Genomic DNA, 19,018 nt, shown 5'->3' on the forward strand with positions numbered 1-19,018 from the left:
TGGATGTAACATTTTGATTTGAAGTCGAGTATGCTCCTCAACACATTAAAGGGTTTGAATAATACCGGTGAATAACCGTTTTTTAGCAGGGTTGAGATTCACCATACATATGTTATTACTAAGCGTTCTATTCACCCACCATAGCATTGCACTTTCTCATTACTTGTGTAAATAAATTAGGATAGTCAAATGCAGCTTAGTTTTATGTCATTTATTTTAATTTCATTTGCACCTTTTAGCCTGAAGTTCAAAAATGTCTTTCTAAAAGTGCGGTTGCAGTTCTACAACTGTCTGTTTGATTATTTTTGACACATAACTGTTAAGGAAAGTGTTATAGGTGCAGTTGGAAGTGTAGCTCGCGATACCAAAAGCAACAGTGTGGTGTGTTTGCTGCAGAGGCAGCAGGCCACAATGCTGGTGGAAGACTGAATGGATGAGGAGGCAACGAGAGACTTTTACTTTGGACATGTTTCTGTCTGTTTGTTCCAAATACTACTTCAGATGAAGGGAGGCAACACACTTATCTAAAATGAATATCTCTTGTCATTTAAAATGCATTTACCTATGCTACGTTGTGTGTTCCATCTTGTTAAATAAAAAAGATTTTGAACTGAGAAGATTTTGTGTTTCTCTTGAGAGACGAGTACAGCGGAAGAAATGAGTGCAGAAAGAAGAAAAAGCATACAGCAAATGTTTTCTAAGAAACCGGATTAAGGATCATTTGAGCACTCACAATTCTTTGGTTGATGAAATAGATTTGTTTGTTTTTAAGTGTCTCTTATGTGAACCTTTTGTGTTTGAACCTTTCTTGTTTATTTTTTATTTTTGTGAGGTGCACTAGCCAGGACTCTTGTAAATGAGCTTCAGAATCCTGGCTTAGATAAAAAGGTTAAATACATAATAAATAATACTCTAATATGTACAAAGTGACACATTTGTAGGGTAAAAATAACATAATTCAAATAATTACAAGGAAAAAAACACAGCACATTTTCCCATTTAATAAGCTAAAAGCATGAAATGACAAGATTATCAAAATAGTTGCCACTTTCAATTAATTATTTGACTTAATTCAGCAAATTGTATATGATCTTGATTAGTTTAATCTAGGACAAAGCACCCTTTTTTTGACATGTTTTTTTAATGTTAAATAAATGTGCACTTCATCTAGATATTGTTGAAGAGGATCTGAAAATATAAGGATATTATGAGTATGCTTCATGTTTTTAACTTATGAAAGACCAACATACTGGGATTTCCCATTGATGTCGACAATTTATGGCATTCATTTTTTAGAAGAATATTTTCTTGATCGAGCAAAGTCCAATTCAATTCATATCTTATCATTTATTGGCTAATAAATTTACAATGCTGTTTTGGTAGAAACTGAACGATTGTGCATTGTGATCAGCAAGTGTCTGAGTATTCAACCCCCGGATCGGGCCGAGCCTTTTTCCCTCAAAATCAATCATCCTCACATCTTGACCCACAGACAGATGAAAGTCTTTGGCACTGTTTTACGACAGGAAGGCTTATGGAGGCTATCAGTTGTGTGGGGTGTTATCAGCCTCATGGGGTGTTACTCATTAACCCATCTGACAGCACCGAAACTCCCCAGGGACAGATCAGTGAAAACAGTGATCTTCTTTGGTGTGAAAGAGCTGATCGAGAACAGAGTAAACAGTAGGTAAAGGGAAAAGGGTGGGTAAAGGGTAAAGGGCCCAAAAAATGTATCTAATATCCAACCTGAGAAGCATAAAATGAACGTAATCGCCTATCAAAGCCGGAGTGGTTGTCGGACTCATCCTGTGTGCAGTTTTAACACACTTTAACATTAATGATTCATCAAAGTCTGTGTAATTCAGATCAGCTTCAGTGAGTTTCAGTTACGAGGGCCAATGTTCATTGAGTGTGCGCTGGTTTAAACACATTGCTGAGAGATATTAATGTGTAATCACCGTGAAGAAATAGAATGCATCAGGGAACATGATGTAGTGGAGAAGCTACAGCCTGTTTGTATGGGTCATCACACAGTAATATGTTACTGTATAATCCAGTGGAACTGGTTTATTGTCTGTCACTTTATATCACTGCAGGAAGACACGGAGGAAGAGACACGAGTTTTGTCTTATGTGTAGTTAATGTGTAATATGTGTTCCCTGCTATCTCATTTTTTGGACTTATCTTATTCTGAGATTGTATTTGCGGAGCAGACCAGCTGCAGACTAAAACATCGAAATACCAATAAAGGAAAACCATTTTTGTGGCAAAAAAAGATCTCTGAAAGTTATGTTGTGCTTTTTACATAATCCACATTATGTCAGAGACATGCTAGCACTCAACGCTGTCTCCTAAAAAGGACGTTCCCATTCAAAGACACTGCTTCGTGAATTACGTGTTTTTATTGTAACGCAAATAGGTCCAGATTGAAACATCTCTGCAATAATTGGGTGCATTCGCACACATCTTTGTTCAGGCATTCGTGATTCCCAGAGGATGACTAATGACTTTGTGATCAACATTTTAATAAGTAATACCGGTACTTTTTATGACCAAAACCAGAAAGCACAAACACAGAAATCTCTCATAGGAAACATCTGAAACTGTTTAATGTGGCAGAAAATGTTATGTTTTTGTTGGACCTCAATGCTCTTAGTAATAAGCCTATTTATGAAAGGTAGTTTGAAGGCCTTTTCAGGCCCAAGCATCATTTAACATGTGTATCTTAAAGCGTGTTTGTTAAAATGTCAAATTCTGTTTGACCTGAAATGTTTTCCCAAACTGTCCACACCGTGCATTTCATAAGATGTAACACTATAGCTGTAAAATAATAAAATCCAACTATCTGCACAAGACTGAGTGAGTTGTTGATACATGCCTGTACCACAAGAAGGTGGCTAGCAGACACAGACACATTTAACAAAACTATGTTTATTTATTCTGTTAGTAGTAATGCATAAAAAGCACATAGCATAGAAAGCACATAGCAAAAGGATGGCCTTCAGGAAACATATAAACTTTGTTTTCATAGACCAGGCCCCTGTGACATTCACATTAAATATCACAAACTCATCAGCAACCGATGCTGCGAAGTGAGCTGTAAAAGTTGGCTTTGTAAACAGCTCGGCCATAAAATGAGACGTTTATGGCGGCGCAGGATCCAGTTTTCAGAGCTCAGGAGGAGATCAAGTAGGTCAAAGAATTTAGGTTTACCTGTGGTTTCAATTTATGCCTTTATTTTTCATTAACTGAGACTGCAGAACCAAAGAATTATCTCAAATACTCTCAGGGTGTTTACGATGTTAGTAAATGTATTATTCCTGGAACAGATTCATTTACAAGATGGATTTAGGGGTTTAACAAAAAACAAGAACAAATTGTTGAATCAATATAAAATAAATACAATAATAGGAGTCCTGCAGCACAAGGAACAGTTCTGGCACCGTTCCTCTTTACCATTTACACCTCGGACTTACACCTAACAACTCTGCTAACTGCCACATACAAAAGTTCTCGGACAACTCTGCAACCATCAGCCTTCATTTCCGCCGATGACGACAGGGAGTACAGAGAACTGAACCAGGACTTCATAGGCTGGTGCCAGCGGAGCCGCCTCCAGATCACCTCTGGTAAAACCAAAGAGCTGGTGGTGGACTTCCTCTCCGGGGTTAACGCTCTCCTCCAGAACCAGTCAACATCCAGGAAATGGACACATGTACCTGAGTGTTCACAAAAAGAGTCAGAGCAGCTTTATCTGGTCTTCTGGAGCAGCAGCATCTCGACCGCTGACAGGAAGAGACTGAACAAACTGGTAAAGGAGGCCAGCAGTGTGCTGGGGTGTCCACTGGATACGGTGGAGGAGGTGGGAGACATGATGGCTAAGCTATCATCCCTGATGAACAACACCTCCCACCCCATGCAGGACACCCTGGCAGCTCTGTGCAACTCCTTCAGCCACCGGCTGCTTCACCCCCGGTGTGTGAAGGACAGGTACTGCAAGTCCAGCTCCCAGTAGACCACAAAACACTTCAATCACTTCACTGCAACCTGTGCTATATAAATAGTGTACAAAATAGTTATTTGTATTGTCTGTATATATACTATTCAGTTACTGGCACTGTTTTTATTACTGTTTATTATTTATATCACTTGTTTTTTTATCTTACTGTGTCTCTTGTGTGCACTTTACGCCTTTTGCTGCTGTAATCCGGTACATTTCCCCACTGCGGGATTAATAAAGGATTATTTTATTTGTATTTCTTATCTTTTCTTGATTCAAACACTTTTCATATGAAACATCTCACTTGGTAATATCTCAGCAAGCCTTTTTCACAAAGACAATTTGACATGTCACAGTGCAAACACAGTTGTAAATACAAAAAATAACTAATGGCTTAATTCCATTTTGTTTCTTCCGTTTCAGGGTCCTGATATTGTCTATTGAAAATGTAAAAAAATTATTTTGATTACATTTTAAAACCATTTATGTGGCACTGTGATTGATTTACAAATGTTCCTTTGCAAACACTTCACCTCCCTTTTTCCTTCCAGACAACTGATGAGCTGAGGTTTGAAGTTTATCGTTGGTGCACTCACCGTGCATCTATTTCTAGAGCCTCGTTCTTGACCTTTATACAAACGAGTTTGCTGTTTTACAAATATCCCCACCTCTATACACCTGAAGTCTTTTTCTGAACTGCTGGATAAGATTTATCTTAATATTATCAGTGTGCCCTGGATTTGGCAACACTGATCCATTAGCTGTCAGGAGGATTATTAGTTAAGACAGAAACTACAGGGTGAACTTGATAACATTTGACCCTTGTCATTTGCTTTTACCTGTGACTTTTGGTCTCATGTTAGACCAATTACATCTTGATACCTTTCCAAATTGTTTCAAAATCGTGGGTGTGGCGCTCAGTGAGCGTGACCTTAGTTCTTATGGCCTTGAGATTTCATTACTTTACAATCATATATTTAAAATAATGTTACTACCTGGAATGTTTTCTATATTTTATGAGGGCCATTAGCCCCATGACCCTAATTAGCATGCTGTTTGCAAGTGACTTTATCAGCTAACGTTATAGAGCAACCAACGGCGGATACATGCAGGGTCGCTAAGTTACAGCTAGCTAGCTAATTTTATAGCGTAGCGTAGACTTAGCTAATTGTCTCCGTCTTCCTTGCATCACTCTTGGCTGACAGAAAAAAATCATTACACATTTGCTTGGTACCGTTGTCATGAGTTAGTATCATGGATCACGTTAGCTGGTGGAGTTTACATTAAGATAAAGATAGCCAGCTAGCTGTAATATAGCTACGCTACATGGTTGCGTTGGCGTTGGTTGCTTCGTGCTGTTAGCTGATAAATTAAACGACAAACTCAACACTGTTGGCGCAGAGAGGCAAGGCACCTCGGGACAGCACAATAACGTCCAATCCTTTGGATTTTCCAGGTAAAACGTCCCAAATCCTTTAAATATATATCTGTCCACAGGCTGTTATTAGGAAGTGAGAAAATGGGCCTCAGTGTTTGAGTTATGTTACAATCCGCTCACAGATTGGCAAGACAATGTGAGTAATGCTGTTGATGTGGAAACAGGGTGAATCTTTACTTAGATGGATAAGAGAATAACTCGGTGAGCCCCAGTTGTCCTTCCTTGAATAGATATGTAGCTATATGTTTGTTCTTGGTACAACATGCATGTCGGGACAGTCATTCCAAAAACTTAAAGTAACAGGACATTCAATTCATTTCATACACGTCATTCACAATCACTTATTATCACACTACCTTTGCGGAAGCAAAACAATGTTGTGTGTGTTAAACTACAAAGTGCTATCAGTAAGAGACATGTAAGTGCTACTAAAGTGCTACTACGGTTCTACCTTCCCTATTCAAGGTATAGTCGAAAAAGATGTGTTTTTATTTTGCGACGGAAGATGTAGAGACTTTCTGCTGTCCTGATGTCAATGGGGAGCTCGCAGATGATAAAGAACAGTTAGTGCATGTATGATGCCGTTCAGGTGTAAACAGTGCAGCGTCATAAACAGTGACTGATGACCATTGGACCCTGAGAGTGAGCCGATAAACACCTGTTCAGTTTCAGGGGTGTAAAATATGAAAGAAAGAAGAGAGAGAGAGAGAGAGAGAGAGCGAAGTGAAGGGAGGGGAGGGGAGGAGGGAGGAGAGAAAGGCATATAAATCATTATACATATCTGTAGAGCTGAGCACATCTCACAGTGGCCGAACAGACACACCACGCTCTGTCACCAAAATCAGATGTTCTGTTTTTTATAACAAGTTTTTTATTGATTTCAAAAACTGAGATCTGGATATACTTTTTTTTGACTGCTGGGCCAAGGTAGGGTCATGGATCCTATTGTGGAAGTAGTGGCTTTGATCCTGTCGTTCATTGCTTGGGTGATGGTGGGGGTCACCCTGCCGAACCGTTACTGGAAGATCTCCACCGTCGACGGGAACGTCATCACCACCTCCACCATCTATGAGAACTTGTGGATGTCTTGCGCGACGGACTCGACCGGGGTGCATAACTGCAGGGAGTTTCCATCGCTGCTTGCTTTGAGTGGTACGGTGGCATACAATATTTTATGTAATCGCAAAAAATAATTATGAGAGAATTAAAAAAAAACATTGATCCACAAAACATCATCATTGTAACGTTAAAAAAAAAATAAGATAGTTGCATTATATTACATGATGTTGCTTTGTCAGAAACACAAATGTTAAAGAACAATCCTTGAACTTTTGCTCTTCAAGTTTTCAGAACGATTTATTGCGATTACAAACTGGCCGTAATCTCGTGACCCTTTTCAAGGCAGATGACACAGGAAAAAGTTGTGAAATCAACGGATGTTTTTGTCTTATTTCCAGGTTACATCCAAGCGTCTCGTGCCTTGATGATCACGGCGATAGCGTTGGGCACGTGTGGACTGCTCGGGGCCCTGATAGGAGTGCAGTGTTCAAAGGCAGGAGGGGAAAACTATGTTCTCAAAGGGAGGATTGCTGGTACTGCTGGAGTCCTTTTCATACTTCAAGGTAACAAAGATAAGAACAAATATCTCACCAGTCTGACCTCGTAATACATTATCCTATAAATAGATAAGGGAACTTCTCCACAATGTTATAAATTATAATCAAGCTTTATTGCACATTCAAATCAATCATCCAAACATTTCCTCTTACCTGAAGACTTTGGACCTTTTTGTGTGACTGTCTGGAAGCTTCTCCCCCGGCTGCTTTCCCCAATTATTAAACGATAGTTATTTTTCTATCAAAAGGTGTGTGCACAATGGTCGCAATTTCCTGGTACGCCTTCAACATCACTCAGGAATTCTTTGACCCCTTCTATCCCGGGATAAGGTAAGATGGCAGAAAGGCCTGACATGACGCTCACATGTGCGGACTGACAGCCTGCTGACAATCTGCTGCGTGTTGCAGGTATGAAATAGGAGAAGGACTTTACATCGGCTGGTGCTCCGCTGTGCTCGCCATCGTTGGAGGAGCCTGCCTCACCTGCTCCTGCAAAATGGGCACAGAGGAGAAATAGTGAGTTCAATTTTTACGGTTGGATCGCTCCCTGTCAGCCAAAATATGTTAATCATTCATTTGTTGACGGTGTTAATGATTGTTTGTGACAGTGTATGGCATCGCTTTACAACCTGTAGTTCCTCTATGCACTAGATGCGAACGTGAGAAAGTTACTTTTAAAATGTTAGGTCATGAAATTAAGAAAAAAGCGTATCTTTAATTATTATTAAAATTAATTAAATAACAAATAATTAAATAAAACAACTAATACAGCTAGAATAAGTAACACCTTGATAGATATTGGACTTTAAAAAAATCAACATAAATATATTTAATAATAAATATATTATTGACATTTGCCAAATCTTTTTATAACATGAACACATTGAACACAGTGTGACGTTGTGGAACCTTGAACATTGTTTAGAAATAAATTCATGGCACTCTGGTGCCTTGTTGTGGCACAATTGTATTAACTCACCTGTGCTCCGATTGGACATCATCACCTGAAGTGGGGCAATCTTATTTGGGCTTCATTTTTATGATCATTAACTATCATTATACAAAATTAATGGTACACTAACAAAGGGGTTGGCTGAAATGAAATATAAGATAAGATAAGATAAGATAATCCTTTATTAGTCCCTCAGTGGGGAAATTACAGGATTACAGATCAAAAAGGGTGGTAATTGATCAGTCATGATTTTAAAGGGCACATCATACAAATCCGCATGGTGAAAATGAAAAGGCACTGTTTAGTGATAACATGATAACTGCACACATTTTTAGTATCGCCCTCGTGATTTTATTGTATAATAATAGGCCTTTTTCAATGAAATCCATTTAGCTACTTTAGTTTCAGGGTCCAGGTATACTGCACGCTGCCTCATCATCAGTGACTCTTGTTTTGCAGCCCGTTGCCTCACACCAGGGGAACGGTGTACTCTGGAGCAGCACCAACCCGGAGCCAGGCTGCCAGCACTTACGGACGAAATGCTTACGTTTGAACCAGATATGAAAACATAACTCTGGACAGAAATCTTATGTCTTTGCAAAATCCTGAAGTAAAATCCTTTCATCGCCTCAGTTTTTTTTGCATCTAACATGTCAGCATGGCGTTCAGCTTTTCCACTTTTTTTGCCATGTGGAAAGGCTAAAGGTCCATCATGAAGTAACATAGCACCATTGAACTGTATATAATCACATTATATAAAGTGTTGTGTACTCTGTAAAAAAAATAGCATTGAAATTATAGAATTGAAGTTGTAAAATTTGTAAAAAGCAAAGCTTCTTATCACCTTATTGCCACATATACGTACTATATGTGTGCAATGATTCTATTTATGTTTCGCACAATCACATTTATATAGTCACTTATTTCCAAAGGAATCCAACCATTTGATGATCCTCATACACACTTCTAGACATTTATTAAGGGGAAGGTCAAAACTGTGATGATTCAGATATGTGTGTGTAGTTTTGTACAGTTTTATAGATAGTACCTGTGAAAAAGCATGAGGACAACTTTATTTTTTTTGTTTTTTTGTACGATGGCGCACAATAAAATGTGTTACGCTAAACATTTCTGTTTGACTTTGTATTCCCGTGGTTGATAAAGTTATGATTGTATTATTTTTTTAAGAAATAATACCAAACTTACATTTTATTAATTTTAATTAATTCTCATTAATTATTGAAGTAAAATATTGCACATTAAAACACACATACACATATATTTATTTTAAATATAAACAATACGCTATTAAACCCAAATTATGTCATCCCCAGCATATTCAGACATTTTGACATCACACCATGTGACTTATATGTTATATTTTAATTTTTTTTAAAGTACAATTTGCTACAATCGTAAAGTTTTGTCTCTATGTATACATACACTATGTATTATTTACATTGTGCTCTGCTTCACAATTAAGATATATTGTGTCATAATGAGATATTTAGCAATATAGTATTGAGGCCATTTTCCTATGGGAATTTGGGGGACAAATGACAACACTCACGGGAATATTAGACTAATTGTTTTTTCTTAAATTATAATTTTACAATCTCAAAAATGATTACATTAAATGGAGTTCAGGATTATCCTCCAGAGTTATAGTGTCAGTCATAACGATCTGATAAAGATCAGGACATTTAATCTCACAATTACGATCTGATAAAGATCAGGACATTTAATCTCACAATTATGACATAATCACACCTATTAAAAAAACACACAACTTAATTGGCAGTTTCTTTTAACAATTATGCATCAATACGCCTCCATAACAAAGCCCCATTGGGCGAGGTCACTCTCGATGGCCTCTGCGTGATCCCTGATGATTCGCACTAAACCCATACTTACTTAGTGAGAGCGCGTGCCGCCTGCCTGGCCCATGGAAGGGGATAGGCGTTAAAATAGTCCCTCCAATGAGAGCAGCACACGTTTCTAGACAAACGCGGATGTGCGGCATGCGGACCAATCACGGGAGCGCTGGGCAGAAAGGGAGGGGACGACAACCAGGGGAGAAAGGTTTCCTGTACAAAGCGTCCTGGCTGTCAGCTGTTCGTCGGCACGTTACGTGAACTTGTTTTAAGTTCAAGTAAAACATCCGCTGAGTCGAAAGGCGGAAGGACTGCTTTTAATTTTTTTTTTTTTTAAAGGGGAACCTTTCAGCGGCGCGCCTCATTTCTACACGGAATTCTGTCACACCGGGACCGTAAATACACCGTCGTAGCTTGTTCCTGCGGCGGGGCAGTAGACGGCGGAGGAGAGTTGTGGGGGGGGCGGTGGTTTGGAAACGATGAAGATTTAACAGAGAACATCGCCGTGTCAATGACACGAACCGCTCTTGCAGAGCCGTTAAGTTCCGGGGTTCCGGTGTGAAGGTGTGACTCAAACCGAGGGATGGAGTCGTGTCGGCGGACGGGACTCAGCGGGGTCCTCTGCTCCCTGTCGCTGCTGTCTGTCATCATGGACATCCAGCTGGACGGTAAGGGCCGGCTCTAGGTTCACAAACAAGTGCTTTACATTTTTTTTTAAAAAGCCTCCGCGGACCCAAGTACCGGCGCTTCTGTGTTTCGGTTACGTCACGTCCCGCCCCTTCGAGACTTGCTCACAATAGTCTCTGGTTAATTATTTATTTAATAAAAACATAGTTTCAGGGCCTTTTAAAGCGACATTTAACAGATGGTTAAGAGCGTGTAAGGCGTTGCCAGGAATTAACAGTTCCCCCCCCCTCCGGGTCACGAGGACTCCACACCTCCGTGATTTAAATTAAGTAAATAAAAAGGTTCAACCTTGTTCACACACTCATACTCCAGGGTGACGTCTTCAAATATCTTATTTTGTCCAATCTTCTGCCCCAGATATATTAAAACACGGACAAAAAAATCAAATAACAGAATGCTTGGCATTTTTTCTTATATGACTTATTACCTTAATTAAGGTGTTTTCTAAATGTAGCTGATTTATTTTTATTGTCAATTAGCAAATCATATCAGCCCTAAACATGTATAAAAAACAACTCCTGTATCATGCTGTGCATTATGCCACGTTATGTCCTCTTTCCCTGACTTGCTTTAATATTTATTTTAGACTAATAAGCTGTTAGTAGGAATAGAAATCATAATATAATCAGGTAAATATAAGCGTAGTGATTATTTTTTTTGTGCCTAGTTGTGTGTTCTCAACAATTGTACAATGTAATTCCCATGATGTGTCCAACTGTATTGTGACGTGTAGATCACCGAATCTCTGTCACTGAAGTATTTCTAGCGAGGCTCAAGTGCCGTTTTCATGCCTCAGGTGTCTTGGGGGCGACTCATGTCGAGATCGAGCACCACTTGGAGATGGGTCGCAAACTTTTGGCCGCTGGTCAACTGGCTGAAGCGTTGTCACACTATCACTCTGCCGTAGGTAAGGTTACTCACAAAATGACACACATTTATACTGGCTGACATCGCTGTGTGTCGCTGCTCCAGTAACGCCTCCACCCTCGAGAAACGTTTGATTCAGTGCTTTGACAAACTGTTTGTTGACATTTGACAGAGGGAGACTCTAAGAACTACCTGACCTACTACAAGCGAGCTGCAGTGTTTCTGGCTATGGGGAAATCAAAATCTGCCCTTCCAGACCTGACCAAAGCCATCCAGCTCAAGCCCGACTTCCTGGCTGTAAGTTCACCTGATCACAACCAGAAAAACTTGTAGCCTTAAGTGTGTCAATGCGCTGCTTATCAGATTGATTTCCATCTCTTGGGTCTCTCTTTTGCTCTCCTACGTCTCCTCCTCTTGACATCCCGTCTCTTTTATTTTCATGCATTTTCAGGCCAGGTTGCAGAGAGGGAATATCCTGTTAAAGCAGGGCAGCACACAGGAGGCCATGGAGGACTTTAAAGCTGTGGTAGGTTTAAAGTCCTAAACCACTCCCTCTATGCTAGTGTTTTACCTGAGACGGCAGTTTGACAGAACAATGCATCTGTTTTTTTTGTTTTTTGATCATTTCTTTTAGCTGCAGCGCTCACCAGACCACGAAGAAGCTCAGGACCAGCTGATGAGAGCGAACGAGCTGGAGGAGCTGCAGGAGGAGGCGCATGCTGCGTACCACCAAGGGGACTATAGCACGACCATCAACGTGCTAGAGAGAGTCATTGAGGTGTGTGTCTCAAAATGTTTTAAAAAAGCCCTTTACATGCAGTTTTTATCTGTCTTATAACCGTAGTTGAATTATTTACCAGTATATGTCAATTACTTTTTAATATATTAAAAAGGGCATTTAATTGTAAGTTTTCTCCTCCTGTAAAGTGTCAACAATCTTTTATTTGACACATCTGTTACGCCGTTGTTCTGTAATTCATCTGTAATAATATGCTTATGGATTAAGAGTGATCATCCTTACCTTTTTACTGTTGAGGTGAATCAGTTTGCACATGTCCCTTCACTCTTTATAAAAGCTGCCATCGTTTCCCAGATCTCTCCTTGGGATCCTGAGTCTCGGGAGCTTCGCGCAGAATGTTACATCCGAATGGGAGATCCACAGAAAGCCATCCTGGATCTGACGCCGACCACGAGGCTACGCAACGACAACCGCGCCGCCTTCCTGAAGCTCAGCATGCTGCACTACAGCCTCGGAGATCACAGCGAGTCGCTCAAGTGAGCTTTTTTTTGATGTTGCTGGAATAAACAAACTACGTCGATTTAGCCGGCAGTCATGCAAATCGAGACGATTTTCATCTCGAGAGCATCCTGTTCGTCGTGTTGTTTCCCTGATGTCAAAATGTAAATCTCTCTCGTCTGCTTTCTGTGCAGTCACATCCGAGAGTGTCTGAAGCTGGACCAGGACGACAAAGAGTGTTTCAGCCACTACAAGCAGGTGAAAAAGCTCAGCAAGCAGCTGGACTCGGCAGAGGAACTAATTCAGCAGGACAGGTCTGTACTGTAATCGTAATCCTCTAAAGATGTATTGAGATAAAAGTTAGCATGTGGATCTGATGAGGCAAACCTGCTACCTAACCAACCTAAGTAATGACCCGGATCTTCTTTGTACACACAATTAGGCATCAGCAAGCCGTTGATAAGTATGAATCGGTGATGAAGACCGAGCCGAACATCCTGTTCTACACCAACCTGGCCAAGGAGAGGATCTGCTTCTGCATGGTCAAGGTGAGATGGAGAGAGAGCACTTGTCTGTACATTTAAAGAGTGATGGTCCTGTAGGCCTGTTGCGTTTCTGTGATGAATGCCAACACTTTGTCCCTCTGTCTCGCCAATTGTAGCTCAGATTGAGTCTGGAGGCTATAGACGTGTGTTCAGAGGCTCACCAGAGAGACCCCCGCAACGCCAACGTCCTCCGAGACCGTGCCGAGGCGTACATTTTCAACCAGGAGTACGAGAAAGGTGACGGGGCGTGGGGGGGAAATAAATATATTGTCTTTTTTTTTTTTTAGCAGGGTCTTCGTGGTTTAAGATATCAATAATACTGTAAACCATTCGGGCAAAACACAGATTCTGAAGATTAATTAATAGTCTAATTAAAGTAATTCATAATTATGTTGTGCAGATATATTCGTGGTCGACAAACGTTGTTTTTAACATCTTTTTATTATTTGTTTCGGTTCAGCTGTGGAGGACTACCTCGAGGCGAGAGAGTTTGACAGCGAAGGCGAACGGATGGATCTCAAAGAAGGACTCGATCGAGCGCAGAAACTGCTCAAAATCTCTCGTAAGAGGGACTACTACAAGATCCTCGGTGTCGGCAGGTAACCAGCCCAACCCGTTTAATAAAAGGACTGGCTTAACTTCCTTCGGACTGTAACGTGTGTAAATCCGTCCGTTCTCGACGACTTCATCGAGCACATTGCTCCGGATGACTCTCACAAACATTGTGTTTTTTTTTTTCTTTTCTCAGGGGCGCAAACAAGCAGGAGATCATCAAGGCGTACAGGAAGCTGGCGCAGCAGTGGCATCCTGACAACTTCCAGTCCGAGTCGGAGAAGAAAGAGGCGGAAAAGAAGTTTATCGACATCGCGTCAGCTAAAGAGGTCCTGATTGACCCAGGTCAGGAGCTGAGGCGGCCGTTGCATCCATTTCAGGCATTTAGGAGACACTTATTGAAAGTGATTCTTGTTGACGTCACTGAATAACGATTCTCGAACGAAATTCTCCCACAGTTTATGTCAGCCGGTCACTATAATGTCACATTTTCACACTACTAATAGCTAATTTAAAAAAAAAAAAACAATGTGCTCATTCGCTTTCTTGCCAAGATTTGGAAGAGAAGGTTTATGCCCCGCCCATGTCTGTGCGTTAAATATGAAGACTGATGCATAAAGTTGAAAACGGGTGGAAATGGCGAGCCCGCCCCAGTCCTCAAGTAATAAAAATCCACTCTGAAGCTCATCAATTAAACGCTAATATCTCATTTGGTTAATTTGTGTAGAAACCAGAGGGATTTATGTGCCAGAGATTTGCTTGGTAGGCTAATACGCTACTGGCTGGAGCTTCATATTGAACAGAGTAGTGTGGAGAACAACTGTTCCTTTTTAATTCACACTGTTATCGGGCGTCGAGATCGGCGATGTTGGACGGAATCGAATGTTAAACAATGATTTGGCTTCCCATTGTTTCAAATGCGTCCCTCCAATACTTCCCCGTTTGTCTTTCCAGAAATGAGGCAGAAGTTTGACGCAGGCGAAGATCCCCTGGACCCTGAAAACCAGCAGGGCGGGGGTGGAGGCGGAGGACAGGGCTGGCCTTCCCACTTCAACCCCTTTGAGTCCGGCAGCAGCTTCCACTTCAAGTTCCACCACAACTAGAGCGGAGGACTTGGCGGACACCGCAGGGGGGGCGGCGGAGGAGAAGAACAACAACTTTCGGCGGATTAATGGAGAAGTCTTCCTCAGAACTTGTGCGACAGTTTTGTCGGTTACTTGAACTTTTGATTTTGGATGCAGCGGAGCTGTACGGTGTACAGTGACTAAAACGAAGGGTCTGACGGGCTCCTGAAGGTCTTGGGAGTTGACATTGGGGGAGGGGGGTTGTCCGCTCTTATAGTTTCTTTCTTTGTGCCATTCTTCAAACCTTTTTTTCGAGGGATTTTTGATTTTTTTTTTTCTTTATGCAGTAGCTGCTTGGACATGACATCGGAGGACTGTCGGTGTGTTGATTTCCTCTCGCAGTATTCTTTAAAGGAATTACATTTTTGACCATGTGGAACCTTCTCTGTACGACAGAAACAAGAGATTTTTATACATCATGGCAGCAAGGGGTTTATGTTGTTGAGCTTCAACATTAATGGGAAGTGCGTGAGTCTTCCACACTAGTAAAGAAAACTCGTGGGTGTTAAAGCTTTGAAATCCTATGGATCTTAAATCGGTTCGGCTCTGATTTGTTTTTGTTTTTCACCTGCTATCTAATTGGAATTATGTGAGAATTCTGTATTTTATTGCATCTTCAACAGGCTAAATATCCAGATCCAAACATTATGGATGCAACTTATTATGAACACTTGGCAAAAACTCACACATAAACAAAACAAACTAATATTCTGGACAAAAGTGTCGTAATCGATGAGTCGAGACTTGTAGCATTTAGCTTATTTCCTTTTCACTCATTTCGAAGCAAAATCTTTGAAAACTTGCACTTTTACCCTTTTTGTTTGACAAACTCCACTCCACTGAAATGTTACTGCAGGTTTTTTTAAAACTCTTTACAAACTAAGTGTGTCTTCGATGGTTATCTGAGAGCCTCACTCACAAGTCCCACAGAAAAGGGCACATTGGAAATGTTATGCTGAGCTGGGGTGGAACATCAGTTCCGTGTGTGTATATGTGTGTATATACATATATATATATGTGTGTGTGTATATATATATATATATATATATATATGTGTGTGTATATATATATATGTGTATATATATATATATATATATGTGTGTGTATATATATATATATATATATATGTGTGTGTGTGTGTATATGTATATATATATATATATATATATATTTGTGTATATATATATATATATATATATATATATATATATATATATATATATATATATATATATATATATATATATATATATATATATATATATTTGTAACAGGATGCTTAACCTTTAAGTTCCAGATAAAATCAGACTGTGTGTGTGAGGCTCCAGTTTTACAACCAAAAAAGACACACAAAAGTTTAACCTTAAACTAAGATGACATTCTTTTAAATATTTTTCTTTTAAGTTATTTTGTCCAAATTGGCTTAAGGATACAGTGAATCTTAACATCTTTGAATCCCGTCAACTGCCCGACTGTGTGAACCAAATGTGACCGGCTCTTTGTATTTAAATCGACTGAATGCGATGGTTTTGTTTCTGGGTTTTCTTTTTAGGGTTTTCTGCGGTTAGTGGCAGCGAGTTTGATGTTGCCAAACTGAATCAGCTGACATGCTCCAGCGTATTAAAATATTGAAGCAATCTAATTTTGTCCTAATTTCATAATGCATGGCATGCAAGTGGCCGCTCCAGAACAGCTCCAAGTATTTAGATTGATACGCTAAAGCCGGATAGATGATCGTCCTCATATTTGAAACTAGATTACAATAATCTTAATTTTTTTCCTAACTTCCATTGCACTCCTCTCACAGACTCACTAAGAGTTTTAAAACCAGAAATCAGATACTGTCTTTTTATTCCACACATTTCTTGTCAAAATCTGGTGCCTACATTACCCACAATCCTGGTATCTTTACTTCTTTCTAACTCCAAACCCTGTGATTTACTTTCCATCTTGAAACTTCTCGTCTTCAGTTGCACCACGTTGTATGCAGTAGTACTCCAACTCCTGCAAACCGACTTTGACGGGTAAAATCAGTGTAGTTCTCCTTTTTAGAAAGCACGTAGCTCCCGACACATAATTTAAACAACTGAACACAAGCTCTCAAACACAACAATGTATTTTAAAAACACCATGAAACAAAAGACGTTCTATGAACACATCCATGGATCGGGCTGTTTGCGTCACCATCTCATACACACACACGCTGTATCGTACAGCCGTCGCTGCAAATGGACGCATCTTCAAGCTTAGAGGAAATGGCTAAAATCCAGAATGTTGACACAGGAGTTCTGCATCTGTAGAGGTGAAGTCTGATAAAATCCTCCGGCGAAGATGTCCACTCTCCTTCGAGCGCAGCCATACGTCCGCCTCCCTGAGAGACGGTCGCACTGAGTGTGTCGTCCAAACAGGAAGGGCCTTCAACAACGGTTGGATCCAAATCCTTGTGTGTCTTCCAGACTGTCTGCCTCCACCTCGATGGACACCACGTGGTGACCGGGGATCATGGCCAGGCCCAGGACTCTGGGTTCGCCCTGGGAGAATGTGTCTGGGGACAGAATGGATAAATAAATAAAGATTACACAAAACAAAAAAAGTTAGCGCTGGATTTTCAAATTCCCACGGAAGATGTTGCTTGTTGTGAATCCATCTTCACCCCTTTCAGATTTCTATTTTTCATAGAGAATTTTAGGGTTTCATCTTTTCAGAAAATGTGATTGTTCCACTTGAGATAAGTGTTTAGAAATGACATTTAATTGTTGTAAAGTCATGTTAAAATCCATAAAAAGGCATACACCTTCTTTCACATTCTACTTTAAATCTGATTTTTGCTTCTGTTCTTTAGCAATGTTCTTATCCATGTGGCTATTTAACTTCAAAGAGCACCGGCTCATCCGACAAACACATCTTCAGACATCAAGAACATATCCGTTTCAGGACGCACGGATGCCGCTGTTCTTGGCACGATGGAAGAGGCTCCGTTACTGCTCGGACATCTTTAGTCTTCACCTGGAGACTTACCTGTGGATTTGAGGAACTCCTGAGCTGATCCGAGGATGACGTTGCAGTCTCGGTCTGTGCAGAGGAAGAGCCCCACCAGAGTGCGTCCGTCCGTCATGCGGATCTTCATGTTTTTATTCAGGAGCCCCTCAAGTTTCTGCCGGGCCTGGGCCCACGGGGACACTTCCGACTGCTCCTGGACGTGAGCAGAAAGAAGACACTGAATTTACTGGTGGAGCAAACTGTCAATTTCTTTATTAGCTGGAAAAAAATACATGTACATATATATATATATATATATATATATATATATATATATATATATATATATATATATATATATATACACACGTACAGTTTGCACTCGTATGAAGAAGTGCGTTCTGCAGTTGCCAATACAGATATATATTTGGAGGCTACGGTTCAAAAGCATTATGTCTCCACATATTATCTGGTAAATAATATGGCCTGACGTCACACAATGTTAACCTCACTGGTGACAGTTGCATTAGCTAATTCGTTAGCCGTCGGCTAACGTTACCTCCAACAGAAGCCTTGATAATAAGAGGAAATGCTTTCACGTGGACTGTTTTCTCGCCGTAATCACACGTCAAACAACGTGAACAATAATGTCAAATACAAAAAAAAATTAAATGCATAAAGCAAGATATACATACATGGGTCGAAGGACCATTTTCCTCAATCATTGTTGCCATAGCGCTTCTTGTTCCCCGACATTTGCTTTACGGAGCACTTTGTCTGACGGACCAGCTAAACCGGAAACTTCATATCCGTTTTTTTCTTCTTTCTTTTTTAAAGGGAACGACACCAAATACTGATGGAGCGTTATGTAATCTAACATTGAGGTTTAGCATGACAATGTAACACTAAGTGAACCATTAGCTTATGACGCAGAAGAGGAAGCGAACTCTATTTAAAGAAGTCACCGCTAAAGTTTCACACCAGATCTTTTAATGAACTTTCGAAAGATGTTTCCAGTCTGCAGAAATACAGAGAGTATAGTATTTTAAAGCAACACTGTGTAAATGGTCAAGGATAATGGCACATTGCATTTCCTTTAACCTCTCAGGACTCTCCTGAGCCAGTTACTTTAAAGACATCAGCTTAC

The 19,018-nt window shown here is 40.2% G+C and overlaps 3 protein-coding genes across 3 annotated transcripts; 2 read left to right on the forward strand and 1 right to left on the reverse strand.

The window, feature by feature from the left end:
- Nucleotides 1-6,373: 6,373 nt before the first annotated feature.
- Nucleotides 6,374-8,559, forward strand: cldn15a (claudin 15a). The gene is made up of 5 exons (XM_034557356.1): nucleotides 6,374-6,590; nucleotides 6,896-7,060; nucleotides 7,303-7,384; nucleotides 7,463-7,570; nucleotides 8,466-8,559. Exons 1-5 carry the CDS (start codon nucleotides 6,374-6,376, stop codon nucleotides 8,557-8,559), a joined length of 666 nt encoding a protein of 221 aa, XP_034413247.1.
- Nucleotides 8,560-10,055: 1,496 nt separating this feature from the next.
- On the forward strand, nucleotides 10,056-15,775 carry dnajc3b (DnaJ (Hsp40) homolog, subfamily C, member 3b). The gene is made up of 12 exons (XM_034557355.1): nucleotides 10,056-10,548; nucleotides 11,364-11,474; nucleotides 11,607-11,731; nucleotides 11,886-11,960; nucleotides 12,069-12,212; nucleotides 12,528-12,709; nucleotides 12,866-12,985; nucleotides 13,114-13,219; nucleotides 13,333-13,453; nucleotides 13,677-13,815; nucleotides 13,965-14,113; nucleotides 14,723-15,775. The coding sequence occupies exons 1-12, from the start codon at nucleotides 10,464-10,466 to the stop codon at nucleotides 14,869-14,871; spliced, it is 1,506 nt and encodes a 501-aa protein (XP_034413246.1). The 5' UTR covers nucleotides 10,056-10,463; the 3' UTR covers nucleotides 14,872-15,775.
- Nucleotides 15,776-16,726: 951 nt separating this feature from the next.
- On the reverse strand, nucleotides 16,727-18,686 carry naa38 (N-alpha-acetyltransferase 38, NatC auxiliary subunit). Its single transcript, XM_034557854.1, has 3 exons — nucleotides 18,567-18,686; nucleotides 17,911-18,085; nucleotides 16,727-17,437 (listed from the first exon to the last, which is right to left on the reverse strand). Exons 1-3 carry the CDS (start codon nucleotides 18,603-18,605, stop codon nucleotides 17,310-17,312), a joined length of 342 nt encoding a protein of 113 aa, XP_034413745.1. The 5' UTR covers nucleotides 18,606-18,686; the 3' UTR covers nucleotides 16,727-17,309.
- Between the last annotated feature and the right edge of the window lie 332 nt (nucleotides 18,687-19,018).

The sequence above is a fragment of the Cyclopterus lumpus genome, chromosome 18 (genome assembly GCF_009769545.1).
Source record: "Cyclopterus lumpus isolate fCycLum1 chromosome 18, fCycLum1.pri, whole genome shotgun sequence".
NCBI classification, from domain to species: Eukaryota; Metazoa; Chordata; class Actinopteri; order Perciformes; family Cyclopteridae; genus Cyclopterus; species Cyclopterus lumpus.